Source organism: Citrus clementina, unplaced genomic scaffold (genome assembly GCF_000493195.1).
Source record: "Citrus clementina cultivar Clemenules unplaced genomic scaffold, Citrus_clementina_v1.0 scaffold_6, whole genome shotgun sequence".
NCBI lineage: Eukaryota > Viridiplantae > Streptophyta > Magnoliopsida > Sapindales > Rutaceae > Citrus > Citrus x clementina.
Window position 1 is genome coordinate 14,318,014 of NW_006262139.1, and position 19,719 is coordinate 14,337,732.

The 19,719-nt window shown below is 34.2% G+C and overlaps 3 protein-coding genes across 4 annotated transcripts; all 3 read right to left on the reverse strand.

The window, feature by feature from the left end:
• Window positions 1–1,070: 1,070 nt before the first annotated feature.
• On the reverse strand, window positions 1,071–3,574 carry LOC18038747. The gene is made up of 9 exons (XM_006429052.2): window positions 3,461–3,574; window positions 2,877–2,949; window positions 2,711–2,776; window positions 2,500–2,597; window positions 2,357–2,394; window positions 2,176–2,263; window positions 1,740–2,069; window positions 1,546–1,611; window positions 1,071–1,415 (listed from the first exon to the last, which is right to left on the reverse strand). Exons 2-9 carry the CDS (start codon window positions 2,932–2,934, stop codon window positions 1,263–1,265), a joined length of 897 nt encoding a protein of 298 aa, XP_006429115.1. The 5' UTR covers window positions 2,935–2,949; window positions 3,461–3,574; the 3' UTR covers window positions 1,071–1,262.
• A 5,394-nt stretch (window positions 3,575–8,968) lies between these two features.
• On the reverse strand, window positions 8,969–15,381 carry LOC18038748 (ATP-dependent zinc metalloprotease FTSH 10, mitochondrial). 2 transcript variants are annotated; one of them, XM_024181921.1, is made up of 9 exons: window positions 15,145–15,381; window positions 14,773–15,010; window positions 14,589–14,660; window positions 13,722–13,840; window positions 12,655–13,140; window positions 11,751–12,518; window positions 10,974–11,201; window positions 10,009–10,504; window positions 8,969–9,398 (listed from the first exon to the last, which is right to left on the reverse strand). In XM_024181921.1, exons 1-8 carry the CDS (start codon window positions 15,205–15,207, stop codon window positions 10,022–10,024), a joined length of 2,457 nt encoding a protein of 818 aa, XP_024037689.1. In that variant the 5' UTR covers window positions 15,208–15,381; the 3' UTR covers window positions 8,969–9,398; window positions 10,009–10,021. The 2 variants fall into 2 exon arrangements, with proteins under 2 accessions (XP_024037689.1, XP_006429118.1); XM_006429055.2 differs by lacking the exon at window positions 8,969–9,398 and having other exon boundaries at window positions 9,642–10,504.
• Window positions 15,382–16,806: 1,425 nt separating this feature from the next.
• LOC18037972 (probable WRKY transcription factor 49) lies at window positions 16,807–18,194 on the reverse strand. Its single transcript, XM_006429056.2, has 3 exons — window positions 17,873–18,194; window positions 17,611–17,754; window positions 16,807–17,308 (listed from the first exon to the last, which is right to left on the reverse strand). Exons 1-3 carry the CDS (start codon window positions 18,136–18,138, stop codon window positions 16,807–16,809), a joined length of 912 nt encoding a protein of 303 aa, XP_006429119.1. The 5' UTR covers window positions 18,139–18,194.
• Between the last annotated feature and the right edge of the window lie 1,525 nt (window positions 18,195–19,719).

Below are 19,719 nucleotides of genomic sequence, written 5' to 3' on the forward strand. Positions count from 1 at the left end.
ATTTGAATTTGAATTTAACGTTGGCCCAATTAGTTCTAAAATTTTAAAAAATCTTATGTCACGTTTGTAGGTAATATAATTTATATTAATGATTTGGTTATTTTTACTTTCTTACCCAGTAACCAGAAGTAGGATCGTAACCACTAGTGGAAGCCTCAATACTTTGAAGTATCTATTACACCGCAAGCACATAAATAGAAGGGAAAAAAAAAAAAGGGGAAATTACAGTCCTTTGTGATGAAAATGAAGCAATTACCAGTCAAGTAAATGCTTCTTGTTTTTAAAGATGAATACAGATGGCAATGGCCAACAACAGCTAATAAAACCAAACTTCAGATTCCTTCGTACATCTAAAATCGCCGAGAAGTCAATGTCCAAGAAAAGCTATGCCCAGAACTCCATTTGCATCTGGGCATGTGCAAAACATGTGGGATCAAAAATTTTGGAGCTGCATTACTGGAACTGTAGCATCTTTTAAACTTTCTGATGCCAAGATATTTATGTATACGCACACCAATCAAATTTCGAAAAGCAGCAACGCATCATTCATGCATGCACAAACACAATGGTACCGAGATACACCACCTTGCCAGGAGAGCTGCAGAAAAAAGGCAAAAATAATGCTAAAGTTTCTTTTGGCTGCATACAATCAATCATCAAATGGACCATACGCATGCATCATTGATGCAGATTGGTGGGGACCCAAGAACTAGCCTAAGTCATAAGTAGCTTTAGCTTCAACTAATAATTGAGTTTTGAGTTTGAAATGCTTTATGCCTATCTTCTCTGCTGTGCTAAAAGCTTCAAACATATTACACCTGTAGTCTAGAATGATAGATTAATAAACAAAAGTCTTGTCCCTCCAATTTTCATGCACCAAATCAGCTATCACATCTGGAATATATTAATATATATATTACAATTCCTCTCTATTATATGAGAATGGATTGAATTATTCCTAATCACATAATTATTTTATATAATCATCGTGATTAGCACGGCCTCCCACACATCATTAAATGATTGATTATGGATTGCGACACAACTGATAGACATTGCTCTGTGGTACGTAAGTAAACATTGAACTGATGCCTTTTTTTTCTTTTTCTTTTTTTAATTGATTGATCTGAACAAAGACATCTACATCATTTGAACAAAGTGATAGGGAATGGGGACACAATGAGACCCCCAGAAGAGCATGATTAACATTTGTAGGAGCATGATTGACATTTCTAGGTGATGATATGATCATAATGTAGTATTTAAGCTGTCACGGATGTCTCCACAGCAACCTGGCCGGGGTACCCGACTTCCGATTTCATATCAGATTCCCAGAGCTCTGGTATTGCTTCCTTGATGTTGTGGATGCTTTCAAATGCATAATCTGCACCTTTAACCCTCTGTGATTTGCCAATCTGATCAACACATTTTAATTCAACAAACACTCAATCAGCGGCCGTCCTTGTGTAGTGTGGCATCATTTCATTGTTAGTATGAACAAGCAATGTGACACAATATTTTTGGTACGTCCTCACAAAGACTTACCAGCACAGTGTCAAGTCCCACACGCTTTCCAGCCTGAATGTTTCGGACGCTATCTTCAAAGAACAACTGAAAGAGCAAAAATACAATGACGAAAAACATCAGCAAATTTAACTACTATATACAGTCTATATATATGAATGATCAATGATTCAAAAAGGACATGGGAAGACAGAGCCTAATAAAGATGAACATACTGTTCTCTGAGGGTTAATGCTGGCAATCTTGAGAGCCTTTTCAATGGCTAATTCGGATGGTTTGCACACAATGGGAGTCTTTGGCAATGCAACCAAGCTTGGATTTGGTTGAGCAAAATGACCAATTATGTCGAAAATTTCAGGGCCATTGGCGCTAGTTGTGGTGGAAGCAGCCGATTCCACAAACGCAATGTCATCCTCATCATCAGAAACATTGTTCTTGTGAGTCGGATTCAGAGTCTCAAAGCATATAATCCCTTCAAAACAGTCTTCCAATCCGAGCCTGCTGAGAACTTTAACAGCATGAACTTTGTCCGCATTTGTGAAGATCTGTATTTATTTTCCCCACACAAGATGCACAAACCATGAGAATACACACCAACGAATACAACAAATAAGAGGTTACTAAATTATTGAAAAGAAAATAAATGCTTACAATTTTCCTTAGGGGCAGGCTCAGCAAAAGACTCCTCAAAACAGGATCTGGTTTCAAGTTCTCATAAGGCAACCTCCCATGCACAAAACTGTTACATACGAAAGTGAAAAGTCAATCACAATCACCAAATGCAAGTAAGTCATAAGGGGTTGCCAACATAAACGTTTGAGATGCAACATACCTGTGATAGTCATCATAGTCAAAGTCATAGCCAATAGCCTGCAAAACAAGAAACCCCAGCCCACAAAATCAATCAAACATATTCTAACTTTGACCATTATAGAAGATACCGAAAAGAGGAGTTTTCAAAGTCATAATATGTACCCTGAGCCCAGCCATTGTTGTCCCGTAATTCTTGTACAACAAGTTACCCAAGTCCTCAATTTTGCTCCTCTCAATGCCAAGCTTTTCAACCATATAATCTAGAAAATGAAACAAAAAGCATTCATTTTACAATTTGAAAAAAGAAAAACAGTAAAATGTGAAACATATAAAACAGTTGCAAATACAAAGAAAGGGCAAGAAGTATCAGTACCTTTGATGTTCTGTCCGCATGCTGCAGCAATACCAGAACTGTAGGGATACAGGGTATCATCTAGATCTGCAGATAAAAAAGCAAACATAAAAAATGTTACGTGCTTTCTATTTACCGCAACTAATTGGATTTTCAAGCCAAATGTACGAGTAGAATCAGAACTTACCAAACAGAAGGCAATCATATTTCGCAGCAGCCATCCGGTAACGGCCTTCGTACTCCATTTTGATTGAAAAGACCTTCAGCAAGTGATCAAAACATGTTAGTTCAACGCTCCAACAAAACTTGAAACTACCCAAATCAACATTAAAGTTCATTTTAATTCTCAAACTACTGATTTTTATTTGCTGCTGTAATAATTAAGCAAGAGAAAATCTCCCTAAATGTGTGGACAATCTTTCGGCCAATATCAATATCGTGTAGTTGGCAGTTGGGACAAGGGCTTTATAAGTTCATTGAGTGGGTAAATAAACCACTACCACAAACTGCAAATAAAATGAAAGAACTGACAGGTCAAAGTGAAATGATATAGACCATAAAAAAAAAAACCATTTAGAAGAAGGCCACAAAGGGTTCCATTAGTTCATCTCTTAAAAGGGTCATCCACAAATGGTACATTTGGTAACCAAATTGTCTTCAAAACTCAATGCGATGATGATCAATAACAGTAACATATATGTGTCAAGAAAAGAAAAACAAGTAAATAAATCGAAGCAACAGGGGATTTAGAACCAAAGAAAAATATCCCACCAGAAAAAGAATGACTTGTATGAATGAAAGAGAGCTTTGTTTGAGCGAATTTGAAGCAATGCAAAGATAATGAAGACGCAGGTGAAGAAGAAGAAGAAGCGAGAGGGGAGGAAGAAGGAAAGCAGAGGTGGGTTTATATAGAGAAATGGAACCGTTGCGTCTGCTGCAATTTCCTTTTTTTTTTTTTTTTTTTGTAAATTAATTATTTTATTATTTTAATGTTTTACGGTAAAGAAAAATATTTTTGAAAAGTAGTTGAAAGAAAAGTAACAGGAAGGAACAAGTTAACGTTTTACTTCCTGGACACTATTTTTATTTTTATTTTTATTTTCTTTCTCTCTCTTGAGAATTTTATTTTTTCCAGTTTTGTCTAGAACAAAGTTAACAATTTATTTTACGGTACAAATTTACCCTTCTCTTTTTACTGTATTAATCTAATCCAGAACCGCCCAGAATCTGCGGCCAAAAATCATTCCAATTTAATTGCATTACTCAATTGAAGAAATGGGATTTTCATTCGTTATCTTTAGGTTTATGATTATCCCAATAAAATACTCTACCAAGTGTCTTATAACCAATAAAGATTATCTTTTCATCATGATGTTGTCTTTCAACAAATGTCTTCTTTAACGTGACGGAACCTTTCAAATGTGACGAATGGTGTTACCCGCGCTATCGCTCATCACTGTAAATAATGTGGCATGTGAATTTCTCAATAACTTATTAATTGTATTACCCCATTACCAAGTAATTTAAAATAGCTAGCATTAATATGATAAATAGTATAAAACCATTCACAAGAGCAAAGCATATTCTCAAAAGTGGCTGTTACCAAAAGAGATCAAAAGGTATCAAGCTTCACGTATACCAACTTTATTTCTGACCCCAAAAAAAAAAAAAAAAAAAAAAAAAAGTGATTTATATTTGGTCAAGTAAGAAAGATACCAATATTTGGTTACTAAATTCATGCATATGAAAAAAAAAAAAATCTTCCAGTGATGTACAGTTGTACACTAATATAATTAAATTAATTGAACTCTCTCCAATAGCAAATAGGTGGACGATATTGCTTACCATATCATTCTTGTTTTATGAATCGTAACTTGTTTATTGTTTATCTACAGAAAAAAGAGATCAAAAGGAATCGTCTATCTTATGAGGTCCTAATTAACTTTGAGAAATAAATAAATAAATATAATGTTAGATAATCAAGCTAGAACACAATAAACATATACAGTAAGAGAAAGAGATAGATCGAGACACGACACAATAGTCTAGAAATTGCTTGTTTATTTGATATAAAATGTGTACAAATAAGGAGACGTGTCTTTTTTTTTTTTTAACGGTTGTATAACTATATAAATGAATAATCATAAGTTTATGTGAGACGGTAAGAGTTACAAGAGATGAAGATTTATTTACGTAACTACAAAAAATTAATTTGATAAACATCCACGTGATTATAATTATTCCATCAAAATTGAGGGCTACTTTAGCAGACATTTTGTGTCACAATTATATGAAAAAATCTGGCCACATTTGAGTATGTACAGTTGTATATGTGGACAAAGTCGCTTACCAGAGATCATTCATATATTTTTTTTATTTCTATTTTTATTGGTAATTAATAAGGTTCATAGAAAAAGTGATGAAAACGAATAAAGCTTCCCCCACCTCCTAATTTCTTTAAAAAAAAAAAAAAAAAGGAAAAAAAATTCACTTTCATTTGGTGGGCGTTTTGGTCAAGTAAGAAAGATGCCAATATTTGGTTGATTGGTTCCAAACAAACCAAACCTAATCATCTGGACAATTCCGGACATATGAATCATGATGCACTGCATGCAATTAAATTATTATTTTTTTTATTTTTTTATTTTTTTTTTATATTTACATGTGAGTTGGCTCTCCTGTAAAGTGACCCTTTTCACAGGCAACGCTCTTTCTTTAATCTTTATAACCCATTTGACTATTTTTTGTTTTTTAAAAAAAAAAATCACTTTTGAACGTATAGGTGTCACCAATATGAAACTTTTTAGTTAATTACCATACAACGCAAGAGATCTTTAAAATGTCCGCATGATGATTGTGTTCATTTTTTTTTTTTTTTAACATTTTGAGTGTATGAATTATCTATAATTGTCTCTATTATTGAACAAAGAAAGACAAACAACTCACGTCTGTTTTTATATATAATTGTAGATAATGAAAACTCTTTGATACATATCATTCCGTATTGGGGTCAATAATTGATCGATTCTTAAGCCATACGTATCCAAATGGTCCTTTATAAACCAAAAATTCTGCTTCTAACATCGATCTGCAAGTTGTTGTGAATGCAATATTTTGTATCCATCTTATTAGTTAGTGGTGGCAACGTGCGTCATATCTGTCGATCTAACATAAATACGACACAATTTAAGTTGGCATAAAATGTATGTCACTCGTCTGTTGATGATCATGTCAGGATTAAGTTTAGAATTCCCGTTTGTAAATCCATTTATGAAAACAATAAATTATTCAATTAATGATATCATATTGATTCATTTTTAATCTAGTAAAACTATATTATATTCTTTAAAACTATTGAGTTATATTTAGATCCAAATTGATTAGAGTTTTTGAGTAGACAGTACCACAAATATTTTGGAGAATATGCTAAAAATTGTTTTAGTTATAACTTATACGTATACATGAGACAATTAATCGGGGCATCGAATTAGTGTTTAAAATTTTTAACACGATTTAAATGAGTCGATCTATTTTGACCAAATTAATTTGACACAGTACATGGTGGTGATGCGTGACATATTGCCACCGTTCACATATAGCCAACCCTAATATTAATTGCTTCCAACAATAGAATATAAAAAATGATTCATGACAACACTAAACTGTTTCCTAAGTTGGGTTGCTGCGAAAAAATTAATTTAATCTGTGTGTCGGTATGTGACCATGAAATTAAAATTTTGAATGGCACGATTTGGATCCCATGCCGCCAGGCTATCGTTTGTGAAAGTGACTAACCCAAAATTAGACCATAAAATGAACTTATTTGTTTTTAATTTAATGTTTGTTGGAGCAAATAATTGGAGGCCTAAGATTGCATGGCGAGCAAAAGTACAAGAGAAGCAGATGAAAAAGGGCTCTAAAGGGAAAACGAAGAGACCCTTTTTTTTTTAATTATTTCAATCTTATTCACAAATCCTTAAATTATAGGCAAAGATAGTTACGTGTTTGATGAAAACAATATAATGGTGGTGGACTATCTCATTTTGAAAGCATCATTTCCAACTCTTTCCCCTCAATAATTTCAAATTTTCAACCATCAAGGCTGGCTATGACTAAGACTCCCTCCATATATAATTTTTTGCTAAAACAATAATTATAAAACACAATTAATGACCATATTATTGGGGCATTTGTGTTTTATGATTCGGTGAGGTGGACTAGGAAAGCTACATCAACGGACGTCCTAGATTCATCTGGCAAATTGATCAATGATTAGAGCGTGAGAATTTTCTACCTGCTGTGAATATTTTACTTGACCAACGCCCATCATGATCAGCGCAGACGAAAAAAGACAATGGACTTTGTATTAGATTTTTGGTGGTCTTGGTTGCACTTTGTAATTTGTTCTATTAGAAAGATTTATACGCTAATGTGTGTTTGATTGATTGCTAAATACAAAAGCTAAATTAGCAGTTCCAATGATGCAAGCATCTTCTGAAAATATCTACTACGGGTATTGGTAGTGAAAAATGATCAGCCGAAAGTGGGGTAAAAGCTCATTTAGTCTATTTATTTTAAGATTAATGTTCATTTAGTTCATATATTTTAAAAAATATCTCGAAACATCTATGCCGTTAAAGTATTGATATCTCTATCGTTACTTTTCATTTCTTTTAGTTTATTTTTACAATATTACCCTTTTATAATAATTTTTTTGGACATTAATAAAAAGAAAATAATTAAATTACTAATTTAACCCTAAAAAAATTATATAAATTTTTTTGCAAGCAACGTTTGCACACTTGGTAGTTTGCATACAATTTTTGACAATTAAAAATTAATATAAATTTTTATTTTTATTTTTTAGGGTTAAATTGGTAATTTAATTATTTTGTTTTTATTAATATCCAAACAAAAAAATTATCATTAAAGGGTAATATTGTAAAAATAAGCCAAAAGAAATAAAAAGTAACGGTAAAGGTATCAATACTTTACTGGAATGATGTTTCGAGGTATTTTTAAAAATATAGGGACTAAATGCATATTAATCTTAAAATACATGGACTAAATAGACTTTTACCCGCAGAAAGTGCATGGTTTGGTGCTGCAAAAGCAATAATGCACTCCACAAGACACAGATTAATACACCTTTAAAGACACTATAGCTTTCAAAGTTAAGCATTTGTTTTTCACTCAAGTTTAGGCTCATCTTCCCGTGGGAGCCAATTGTTTTCACAACGAAAATGAACCCAGTATCTTTTTTTTTCACCCCTTTCTTCAATTTGAGAAGATTCAGGGAACCAAGTTCATCAAAAAGGAAATATATGACATATGATTTTGCGTTGAATGGCACATGGAAATTTTTAATGTTATTTTTGGCATGGAGCAAAGGGGTTGGCTATACTTTTGTATTGTTTTAAGCATAAATTAATCACCCATAATCTGTACTTTATGTATTGCTAATTTAGTATTCAAGTGAGTCATACTCATATGCACATTTAAGAATTCACTAAACACGAAATGGTGACTCGATTAAACAAATAGAAGCATCTCCTAAACAAAAAAGACACTTTGAAAGGAAGACACAATCCCATTACTTTTGTGAACCAATCGTGATTAAGAGAAGTACTCAACTTGAAGATTAATTTAATTAGAATTATTATTTATATTTGTTGGGTTATTGGTAGCAAAGATTTTGTACACAGCCGCAGCTACAGAATGTGAAATAGGATCTCTCCATTTCCCACCATTCAAAATTCTTCTTCTTTTACACCATCATTATCTCGTTGTATAATATGCTAATGATTGGTGATGAATTATTGGAGAGAATCTCAATTCAATCCTAAATTGTTTGCTTTCCAACATGGAGGCCATTATCATTATGTTTAGAATTATGGGCAACTTTTTGATGCTCAAAAGCAATATATTTTGTCCATTAGAATAATTTCTCAAGTATTTCACTGAGCCCCATTATGAATCCATGGCCTAGACGAAAATTCTTTCTAATTACAAAGAGCCCATCCTATAGGGAAGCGGGGAATCATTCTAGCCAAATTTTGAGGGATAATTCAAAAGCAAAAACACTCATGATCAATGAATTATACGAAGATAGTCAATTTGAGAGAGAAATAATTTAAAATTAGTAATGGTTATCTTAGAACTGTTCGGAGGTATAATACAAATCACAATCATACACGCAAAGTAATAAATAAATAAATAAATAATATATTATAATTTTAATCGTGTAGTTATAAAAACATGCTCTATCTTAGAGCGGCTCCAACATAACTAAACTCTTCAAAATTTACAATTAAAACAACTCTCGTTATCCTTATGGTGTCACACATCTGTCATTGTATATACAAATCTTGTAACTTGTCGTGAGGATAATGTACTGCATGGCATCATCTATGTCAAACGTATGCGGTTGATAGATTGTTATTGGATTTCACCAAAGATAGGTTTTTGTGTCAGCCTGCCATTATGCCACCTCTTTTCCACTAAGAAATAGTTCATTTTCAGCCTTTAATTCTAGATAAATACAAACCCACAATGCGTAAAACACCGTCAATATTTTTCAAAATTATGAACACCACGAAAATGAAGTGAGATTTAGACAATGTGATTTTGTGCATTTGTTGTCTAATGTAGATCAGAACAAAATGCTTCCACCATCTGAGAGAACTACTACCACCATCACCACCACTACCTGACAATAATTAATAAAAGGTATTTTAATAAATTATAATATTTTTAAAATAAAATAAACATATCAATAAAAATAAATCTCATTCGATTTCGATTCCTACAACCCAAATAAATAACTTATTCTGATTTTCATTCTTATTCCGATTCCAGTTCATTCTGATTTCAGCTCATTCGGATTTCAATCTATTTTAATTACTGATTTCGATTCTAACCCATTCAATATTATTATTTTTATCATTCACCAAGTACAAATCCCCAATTGCCATCGTCTCCAGGTTAATCTCGTTCGTCTATTTCCTATCATTTCTTAGAAATAATGAAAGTTACCATGATTGCGGGAAAAGGAATAAAACTCACCCGAAGATCAATGGATACAAAAAATCTTTTCTGAAAGGCAACCAAAAGTTCCGTAAATCCAGCATCACCGTGCTGGCATAAGCTTTATACATTGAATTAAGCTAAAGTTATCGAGATAATCAAATGCAGAATTTGCTAAACGGAGGATATTGATTCATTTGCTCATTCCATGATTTTTACATTTTATGATTTATTTGAAAAATGAAGTGAAGTGATCAAACTAACCTAACAAAGTTCCATTTACATTCACTAACCTTTATTCAACCGCTATGTAGGTACAACCTCAGGCTCCAAGGGTGATGACGAATTGTCATCTTCAGCAGTCCCACCCTCTTTTGTCTCTTTTGACTCCTTGTCATCTTCTAAAAATCCTTTCTTAAATCTATCATAATTAGTGGGTTCACTATGTTTGAAAGGGCGTTCTCCCAATACCCGAACCAAGTCATCTTGATGTAAGACTTCCTTCTCAAGCAACTCTTCTGCAATCTGTGCCACATGCTCTCTGTGCTCTTCTATCAACTTGACAGTGTGATCATATGCCTTACCCACCCATTCTCTTACTTCGTTGTCAATAATTGCACCAGTCTTACTGCTATAGGGCTTGGTCATCTCAAAGGTATCATCTCTCTGAGGGAAGGAAAGAAGACCCACCTTGTCACTGAAACCATATACCGCCACTTGAGCATACGTCATCTTAGTCACTTTCTCCAAATCATTTTGGGCTCCAGTGGATATTTTCCCCAGCAAAACCTGCTCCCAAGAAAAATCAGAACAGCATAATAAAAACGAGTAAGCAAAAATAATAGAGCAATTATAGGGCTCTTGCACTTTACAACCTTACAAAACTAGACGCTTACACTTTCAACCATTCAGCATTTTAGTATCAGATGAAGTACAAACAAAACCATGGAGAGGGGGATCCAATATAACAACCTTGCAAAGCTAGAGCCCTTGCACTTGATGCAGGTATAAGAGAAATACAATTCAGGTGAATCAGATGAATTTGGAGTAAAAAACATGTATCAGCTTATTCCATGAATACACACAGAACTTTCAAAGCCCAGTCTTAGGCTAAATTAAGTAATTACATGCATTTAATTATTTTTAAGTCAATATGCATTTCCAGGAATATGTCTAATATCATATATCCAGGAATATAAGAAGTAAAGAGAAAACAGGGAGAGGGATCTGCAAGGGAGAGAGTGGTCTGTAAAGTCACCTGCTCAGCAGCTCGACCACCAAGTGTCATGCATGTCATATCAAACAGCTGCTCTTTGGTCATCAGAAGATTTTCATTGGGCACATACTGGGCGAACCCAAGAGCTGCAGTACCGCGAGGGACAATAGTTACCTTCAGCAAGGGTTCTGCATGTTCCAAGAACCAACCAGCAACAGCATGACCTGATTCATGGTAAGCAACAGTCCGTCTTTCCAGCTTGCTTATGACCTAGTGAAGGAACAGAAGCAGTTCAATCCAGGGTTCTAGAAAATCAAAAATCAAAAAAGGCATATTCCCAAATGTTCCGTCAGAAGTTTCCGGCAAGCACCACTCAAGTCCATCCACATAGTTAGTGATGCCACAAACAGAAAATGTAACCATCTGTTCACAAATCAAGAGCTAATATTTTGAAAGATTAAGATATCATTGTACTCTCAGGCATGATACAAGCAAAGCTTCTACTGAAAGAAACTTTTTGCGGTACACCTGGAAATTTTATTTGTAAGAGCTTTAAAAGTACTTTTCTTCCTAAAAAACATTATTCTGCTTAGGCTATTAGGCAGCATTTTTTATAATACTCAAAGCACTTTCAAACAAACCAGAAAACACCCTTGGGGCAGTAGAAGAGGCCTTGGGATCACATTCCACTCACACCAGATTGAGGTGGGGCTTGGTTTATATTAAAAGAAAGAAGAAGAAGAAGAAAAAAATAAATAAATAACACCACAAAAACAGTAACACCCAGAAGTAATACCGCACAATAAAGAAACAAAATACCTTATTCTTCTTCTCCAGACCACCAATGACCCTATCTATGGCTGCCTCAAAATGTTCCATAGTGATCTGTGCACTCTCATTCCTTGCTGCAATTAAAGCAGCTTCGTTGCAGACATTTGCAATGTCTGCTCCAGCAAATCCAGGAGTGAGTGCAGCAAGTCTCTGGGAGTAAAATGATGGTTCATTATCAAGTTTCAGCTTCTTCAAATAGATTTGAAAAATCTGGTCACGACCTTTGATGTCAGGTTTGTCGATTGTTATTTGACGATCAAATCGACCAGGTCTCAATAGGGCTTTGTCTAAAATATCTGGTCTGTTTGTGCCAGCAAGTACAACAACTCCAGCGGTGGTTCCAAATCCATCCATCTCTACAAGCAACTGATTAAGAGTACTTTCACGCTCATCATTGCCACCAGAAAAGCCTCCACGACCCCTTGCTCGACCAATTGCATCTATCTCATCAATGAATACAATACTAGGTGCACACTGTCTTGCTTCTTGAAACAAGCTCCGCACTCTAGATGGCCCAACTCCAACAAACATTTCCATAAAATCTGACCCAGACATACTGAGGAAAGGCACACCTGATTCACCAGCAGTTGCCTTTGCAAGAAGTGTCTTCCCTGTGCCAGGGGGGCCTACAAGAAGTGCACCTTTTGGAATTTTCGCTCCCAGCTCCTCATACTTTTTTGGGTTCTTCAGGAAGTGTACAAACTCCATAATTTCTTGCTTAGCCTCATCACAGCCAGCAACATCTTTAAAAAACACCTAGTTTACCAAATAGAACATTGAAATTGCTAGTTAAGGAGATGACCTTACATATCTAAGTTTTTTCAATTCAATGGCAAATGTAATATAACAGCAGCAATAAACGATATAAAGCAAATATATAGTTCTTTCTAACCTTATCTTTGGCACTCTTATCCATCTTCGTAATAGTTGCTTTTCCTATATTAAATATTCCACGGCCACCCCGTCCACCAGGACCTCCAACACCTAGTCCACTCTGCATTTTTCGACCCATGAACCAGAGTGCTCCAAAAAGCAAGGCTGTTGGTGCAAACCTCATCAATTCTTGGTACCAGTTCACTTCATTCTCATATGTTACTGGAATATAATCATGAGGATCTATCCCTAGTGCTTCTTGGGCTTCCTCCAATTTCTCCTCAAAAGATTCAACACTTCCTATGTTAAAATAGTATTTGCACTGGCTTAAATTTCTTTTGTCAGGGCTACCATTAACAGGGCTCTGTGTAAAATCATCATTGGTTTCATTTGCGCTGCGTGGGGTACTTTTCACAAACACTTTGGCGACAGATTTGTTTGTAACAACAATTCTATCCACCAGACCAGGTTCAAGTAGCTTGTTTTTGAATTCTTGGAAACTAATCTGGGAAAACGTAAAACAAGTTAAAAAAACAATTAAAGAACATAAAATTGGAAAAGGAAAAAAACCAATAGTATCCATGGAAATGTTTAAAAATGCATTACAAACGGATGACTAAAAGCACCATATCTGAGGCACATAAAATGTGTTAGAAGCGAATAACAGTAAAAGAAACTAGGTCACCTACCAACAATTCTTCACTGTACAACCAAAAATGTGTGGGCCCTTTGTTTACACCTAATTGGGTATTACATAGCTGATCTTATTGTCTCACAACAATTTGGATAAGGTTAAACATAGTTAGACATACTCCATGATCATGTAAGGGTTCATTTGTTTCATAACAGGAGAAGAACTTGATTTAAATCTGGAATGTGTAGAAGCTATGCACAAAGTACTGAGTGAAGATATTTGACATCAAGGTCTTATCTGGCGAAACAAAGTCAGTATTTGTCAAAAAGTTTAAAATACTAGATGAATGTATTCCAACTGCAGATTCCCATCAGTGGTGACTGAGACAATATCTGTATCTTCTGAAAACCAGTAAATTAATTGTGGAAAGAGCAGGGAAATAAATTGCTGACCTCCTTCTGCTGTTTTGGAGATAAAAGCACTGATGATAACACAAATCCAAAAAGCAATAAATGACTCAAAAAATTAGAAAACTGCCTAGTGAAGTTCTGGTCACCAGCACCCGAGTCCCCTGTAAAGGCACAAAAAAGGGGGGAAAAATAAGAATATGCTCTGATTCCATCAATGAAATGAACAGTGATTAAAACATCTCTACGAAATTAGAGTTTGATGTGCATCCTAAATTGGCACCACAATACACAAATTAAATAGTAAAATGCATTAAAATTGTCAGAAAAGAGAAAAAAAAAAAAAAAAAAAAGGAGCAGGGGACTTATCCCTGAAAATGTACTCATAGACTAAAACTAGTTTATAACCATTCCAGAGGGTATTTTCTTCTGTTGAAAGATGATACACGAGCCATAAGCTCATACATAACATAACCAATCAAATCACATGTTCTACCTTAATAAGCTCCATTAGGCCCTAATTAATATATTTTAGAGTCTACCCAGCATCTAGTTCATTCAGAGGGCAAACTAATAGGCCATTCTGAGCATCTTAAGCCACTTCAATCAATAAATGTGACATACAACGAAGAAATTCCAAAGGTCAACAAACTAAGCAATCATGGAATTTTAGTTATAGTGATGAAGAATGGAAAATCCCACAAAAGAGACATCCCCCACCAATGACACAATCACCATTTCGTAAAGCTAGTCTTTAAACAGCAATAACAACTGATAAAGTAAAAAGAAAGAATAACAAAAATAAACAAATATCACTAACTTAACCCAGCATATATTGTCCTCAAATAGAAATTTAATCCTTCAAATAAATACATGCAAACAAACACACATAACAATGTGGAGACGACATACCTTTGGACTCGGATTTCTGCTCATTTGCTTTCGGGATTTCTTTCTTATTCTTTGGGTAATAATTCTCATATTCTACATTTATTAAAAGTTCAAAAAATAACATTAAAAAAAAGTTATATATCATAGAAAAAATTTAAAAAATTTAAAATAAAGAATAAATTTAAAAAAGAAAATTTTGACTCACTGCTTTTCTTAGGTGACTGGCCAGAGCAAAATTTCCGAGCCCTAGGGTTTGCAACAATCGAATTGAAATTCGACGAGCACTTGTTCAACGAAACTAGCTGCTTTCCAGCTCCAGCAGAGGTTAAAAAGCTTCTAACAAAACCCACCCCTCCATCAACGCGTGAAATGCACGGCGTCGTCGGGAATATCGGTTCGATTAATAAGTCAGCCCTTGCATTGTAGTCACCGGCCACCACATTCTACAAAACCAACAGAATAACTAAATATATAATTAAATTCAATAGTAATTAAAAAAAATTAAAGTAAAAAATAAAAATAAAACAGAGCGAGCGAGGGGGAGAGATGAGGATTGAAGAAAAATCAGAGTTGATACTTTTTGGAAGGTGGAGGAACGAGCGGAGCGACAGAGTGAGCGACCGATTCTTGAGAAAATCATTTTAATTGGCGATAGTTAATTTGTAACATGAAAGTGATTATTATTTATTGATTCCAAAACCCTAGAAAGTTTTATGAGTTTGTTTGCTTGGTTGATGAGAAAAAAAATGAATTTCAGCGAGGGAAAAAGAAAGAGAGGAATAATGAATTTTTTTTTTTTTTAAACATGGATTTGCCATTTTGGGAGATCAGAATTTATGTACTAAATTAGGACTCTGTTTGTGTACCTGAAATTGAAAACCGCCTTCTTCTTCAAAAGACAAATTTACCCTTTTGAGCTTCAACTGCTGCGGCGTATTTCGGTACTCGTAGGCTAGTAGTTGGGTCAGTTTGGTCAGTTTAACTCCATTTATCAGTTATATAATTACTAGCACTTTTTTTGTTTTTCCTCTTTTACTGGATTATGTTCATTTCTTTTGTTCTATTTTTAATCTTAATTACTTTAAAAAATGATAAATAAATAATATCTCGTGAGATTCATTATCAAGCAACCAAAATTAACTGTTTTGTTGTTTAACAAATGAATACATCACTTTTGATAAAATTTATTTAAAGATGTCAGAGGTAAGTTTGGTATAACAAATTCGATTACGCTGGGAATTATAAAGTGTTTTCATCTTGATAGGATTAAATTTTACTAAATAAATGAACTTAGAAAAAAAATTAAATGCACCTTTGCTAGTTTATTTATTATTAATTTTTTAAAACTATTTTATTTATAATAGTAAATTTAATGAATTTATAAATTATGTTACCTCATGGGCTTGCCGATTTCTAGCAATCAGTAAATCATACAAATGCCATGTCGATAAGGAACTGATATGACATGCCGTTTATACATTTAACACACAGAACACGTGGCGTACTATTAACCGATTGAATTATTTGAACTAAACTGATTTTAATCTAATTATTATACATTCGTAAGTGTTAATTTGTTAGTATATATTATTATATAATTTAAATAATGAAATATTTTAAAGTATTTTATGTGTGATATAAATTTAGTAAAAGTTATATTATGAATTAGATATTTAAACTACTTATTTATTAAATCATTTTTCATATAATTAAATATTTGTTTAATTTTAATTATCATTTATTGATAAAAATCAATAAATTGAATTTTTTTAGTTTACAATTAAATATAAATGGTATTATTTTATTATCTACTTATTGTGACCTAAGGACTAAACCATATTAAAATCGATTCGGTTCAAAGAATTTAAAATCGAACCTGAATTGATTCTTGAACTGAAACAATCCAAGCGGATTTGACTAAAATAGTCACCCTTATCAATTATGATGTATACATTTACTAATACACTTCATAAAAGTTTCATCAATACAAATTGTTTTTTTCTCTTACACAACACGAGTTGCTACATGCTAGCATATATCATCAAAGAAAAATTATTTTGTATACCTAAAATTATTAGACACTTTGAAGCATCATTTTGCTTCACGAATTATACTATAATTTCCATTCTTCATGTCAACTTAAATCACCATTTTACTAGTTCACAAGAAAAAAAAAAAGGCACTTGGATTGTAACTTCTGTTTTTGTAGAAAACACACTAAGAATATACATTAATTCACCTAATTAATGATAGTGTTAATACCCATATCAAAACAAGAAAGGCTATAGTTAGGTGACCATGATAATGAAGAAGGTGAAGTAGGAGGCGACCGATAAGACGAACAAGAAGAAGTATTTGAAGAAACATTGTTGTTGTTGTTGCTATTGTTGCCTGTGGGATTTCGAATCATCAAGGGCACCACATCTTCGAGCAACCCTTGTGGGCTCATTGCTTCGGAAGCTGATGGGCATTCGGTATTGTTGTTGGAAAAGCTTGACGGGCTTGAGTTTTGTTGCATGTCAAGTATTTGTTCTTTGGTTTCTTCAGCTTGTGGGTTTGTCCTTTTCCGCTTCGTTGTTGTTGGGCTGGCTTGCGGTTGGGGCTGGTTCAGTATAAAATACGGGTAAGCAAAGTGGAGATGGAGCCCTTCGTATGTGATGATTAGTGTATCTGGGTCGTCGCAAGATCTCTCAACTTGCTTCTTGGCACTGCATCTTGGGTTTGTGCACTTGTAGTAGCTTCTGTTTTCAGCAAAAAAAAAAAAACAAAAGGATTGGTGATTAGTCACTAATTATGATAAGCGATGGCAATTAGCAAAAGCAGCAAATAATTAAATGAAGAAAATGACATTTAAGCATTAGTGATTAAGCTCAGGTCCAAAATAATACATAACACATCTACTTACCAACCATAAAAGCCCATTCTAAATTTTGGTTCTAAGGAACTACCAAAAGAATGTTCATTTAATAACTCCCCCCCCCCCCCCCCCCCCAACAAAAAAAAAAGGATATCGAAATTTCAAGAAAATGAAGAATTAATGTACCGGGGATTGGGGCTATTCTTGATAGATTTTTGGCCATATTTCCTCCATTTATATCCATCATCAGCCATGCCATTGGCCCAGCTCTTGATTTTCAGAGTATACTTGTTCTCGATCTTGCCTAAACCGCCTTCAAATAATGAGATTCTGCAGAAAGGAAAATGAACTTCATTAATCTTATAAAATAAGAAAGACCAAGAATCATATATATAAAAGATACTTAGGTAAAAAAAAAAAAAAAAAAAAAAGAAGAAGAAGAGTGAACCTGGCTTTTGAAATTGCCTGTGAATATTGCTCTTGACCGGCTGCAACCGATAAGGCGTTATCAATATCTTCAATAGTTGGCCCCGAATATACAGTTGATGAAGTGACCATTTTCAATGTAGCCTGATCTTCGTTATTTGAAGGGCTCGAGTACCTGTTGGCTTCATCAGTTGGTTCTTCCGGCAGCACAAAGAATGGAGTCTCGTCATCAAGAAGCTCCCTCACAAGCTCGTCGTCTTCGAACCAAGAATCATTCTCTTTCTCCATTAGTTAAGTGGCACGTACACAGATTAAGAAACTGAAGGAGATTTTAAAAGAATGAACGAATCCGAAGGGCTAAACTAGTTGAGAAAGAGAAAAAAGAGAGAGAGAGAGTAGTGGAGCAGATGATTGAAGAGAGGAAGTTGTGACGTGTACGTGGGTTAACTAGCTAGTGTTACCCTCTTCACAATAAATTACATTACATGTTAACAAAAGACTACTAGTACTTATTGCTTACTGCGCTGTTGCGTTGCGTAGCATATATACATACGCGTTGACCTTTGTGATATTGTCAACGTCTTGTACGTACGTTTTTGGTTAACTGCAGCACCGGGGCACCCCCGTAACTTTCTTATTATTCAATCACAGCATGTCAGCATCTATTATTTGGATTCACAGAAAGGCAACACACGGTTTTTGATGCTTTTGTTTAATTTTTTTTTTACAGTACTTGTGTTATTATTATCTCTTACTTTTGTTGATGATTTTTGTCCTGTTAACATTGTTTCTTGATGGGATTGTTGCAACAGAGGTGGACCAAATCCCACCTGACTTGTGACCCCATTTCAACTAAAGCTGGAGTCAACCACTGAAGAATGTATAAATTTATATAACTTCTTAATTATTTTCTTTAAGTCTCTGTGTCACTATCTTATTGGTATCATTCCCTTCTAAATTATACTTTTAAGGCAGTTGAGCATGCATTATTAGCTCAAAGCATGGTACTTATTGAAAGTTAATGTGTGTTTGTTGTGGCTGCAGTTGGAAGATTAGTGCTCTATTTGGTATTCTTTTTTCTTAAAACAATTGTGCTTCCAAAGCAAAATTGTTAAATAGTTTGCTTTAGCTGATCTTATCCTTCAATTATATGACAAAATGACTATTTGCTGCACCAATTTGAAGGCCAGGCGAATATTTACTATATTTCGGAAGTTTAGCTCGTTTCCAACTTGGAAAAGGTGCTTTTATTTTCAAAGCAATTGTAGCGTTGCAGCTGTAACAATGTACATGCCCTCAAATAGAGTCTAATATATAGTCACTCCATGGAATCACGAAAAGCAATTGATAAATTTAGACAACTTATTAACCATGCTTTGCTACAGTTTTTTTGACAAATACCTTCACCAAAACCAGGTTAGGTAAGATTGATATTAATTTTATCTTTATCATACCAAAATTAACATAGAGTACTTCACCAAAATACCAATAAGCATTTATCATCATCTAGCAGCCACGATGATGATGATGATAATGATAATAAAAAAAAAAAAAAAAAAAACTAGTGGGTGAGAATTTTGAGGGAAGAAAGAATGGATCAAATTGGGAGACTGGTTAATTGATGAAATGCATGTGAAGAAATGGACAAAGGAAATTAAATCTAGAGACAAATGACCCATCTGATTGATGTTAAATTAGAAAATTTTATCTCGACGGGCATCGAGTGGTTGCTTCAAAGTGAGGGAAGCTTTGTTTGCATGCGGGTTTGACTTTGTTGAAACTTAGACTCTCAACGAAGGTTAAGACAAAGACAGTGGGGGTTGGGGGGGGGGGGGCGGGGGTGGGCTTCGGCTTGGGTTTGGGGTTGAC

Bases quoted from the DNA above. Each gene is read 5' to 3' on its own strand.
- LOC18038748 (XM_024181921.1), bottom strand. From the start codon at position 15,207: ATGATTTTCTCAAGAATCGGTCGCTCACTCTGTCGCTCCGCTCGTTCC. The intron at 12,519-12,654 runs GTTAGAAAGAAC...TTGGTAAACTAG, and splicing joins ATAAGAGTGCCAAAGATAAG to GTGTTTTTTAAAGATGTTGC. The intron at 11,202-11,750 runs GTATTTTGTTTC...TTCCTTCACTAG, and splicing joins GTCTGGAGAAGAAGAATAAG to GTCATAAGCAAGCTGGAAAG.
- LOC18037972 (XM_006429056.2), bottom strand. From the start codon at position 18,138: ATGGAGAAAGAGAATGATTCTTGGTTCGAAGACGACGAGCTTGTGAGG. The intron at 17,755-17,872 runs GTTCACTCTTCT...TCCTTTCTGCAG, and splicing joins CAGGCAATTTCAAAAGCCAG to AATCTCATTATTTGAAGGCG. The intron at 17,309-17,610 runs GTACATTAATTC...TGCTGAAAACAG, and splicing joins AAGAATAGCCCCAATCCCCG to AAGCTACTACAAGTGCACAA.
- LOC18038747 (XM_006429052.2), bottom strand. From the start codon at position 2,934: ATGGAGTACGAAGGCCGTTACCGGATGGCTGCTGCGAAATATGATTGC. The intron at 2,777-2,876 runs GTAAGTTCTGAT...TTTTATCTGCAG, and splicing joins ATATGATTGCCTTCTGTTTG to ATCTAGATGATACCCTGTAT. The intron at 2,070-2,175 runs GTAAGCATTTAT...AAATAAATACAG, and splicing joins GCCTGCCCCTAAGGAAAATT to ATCTTCACAAATGCGGACAA.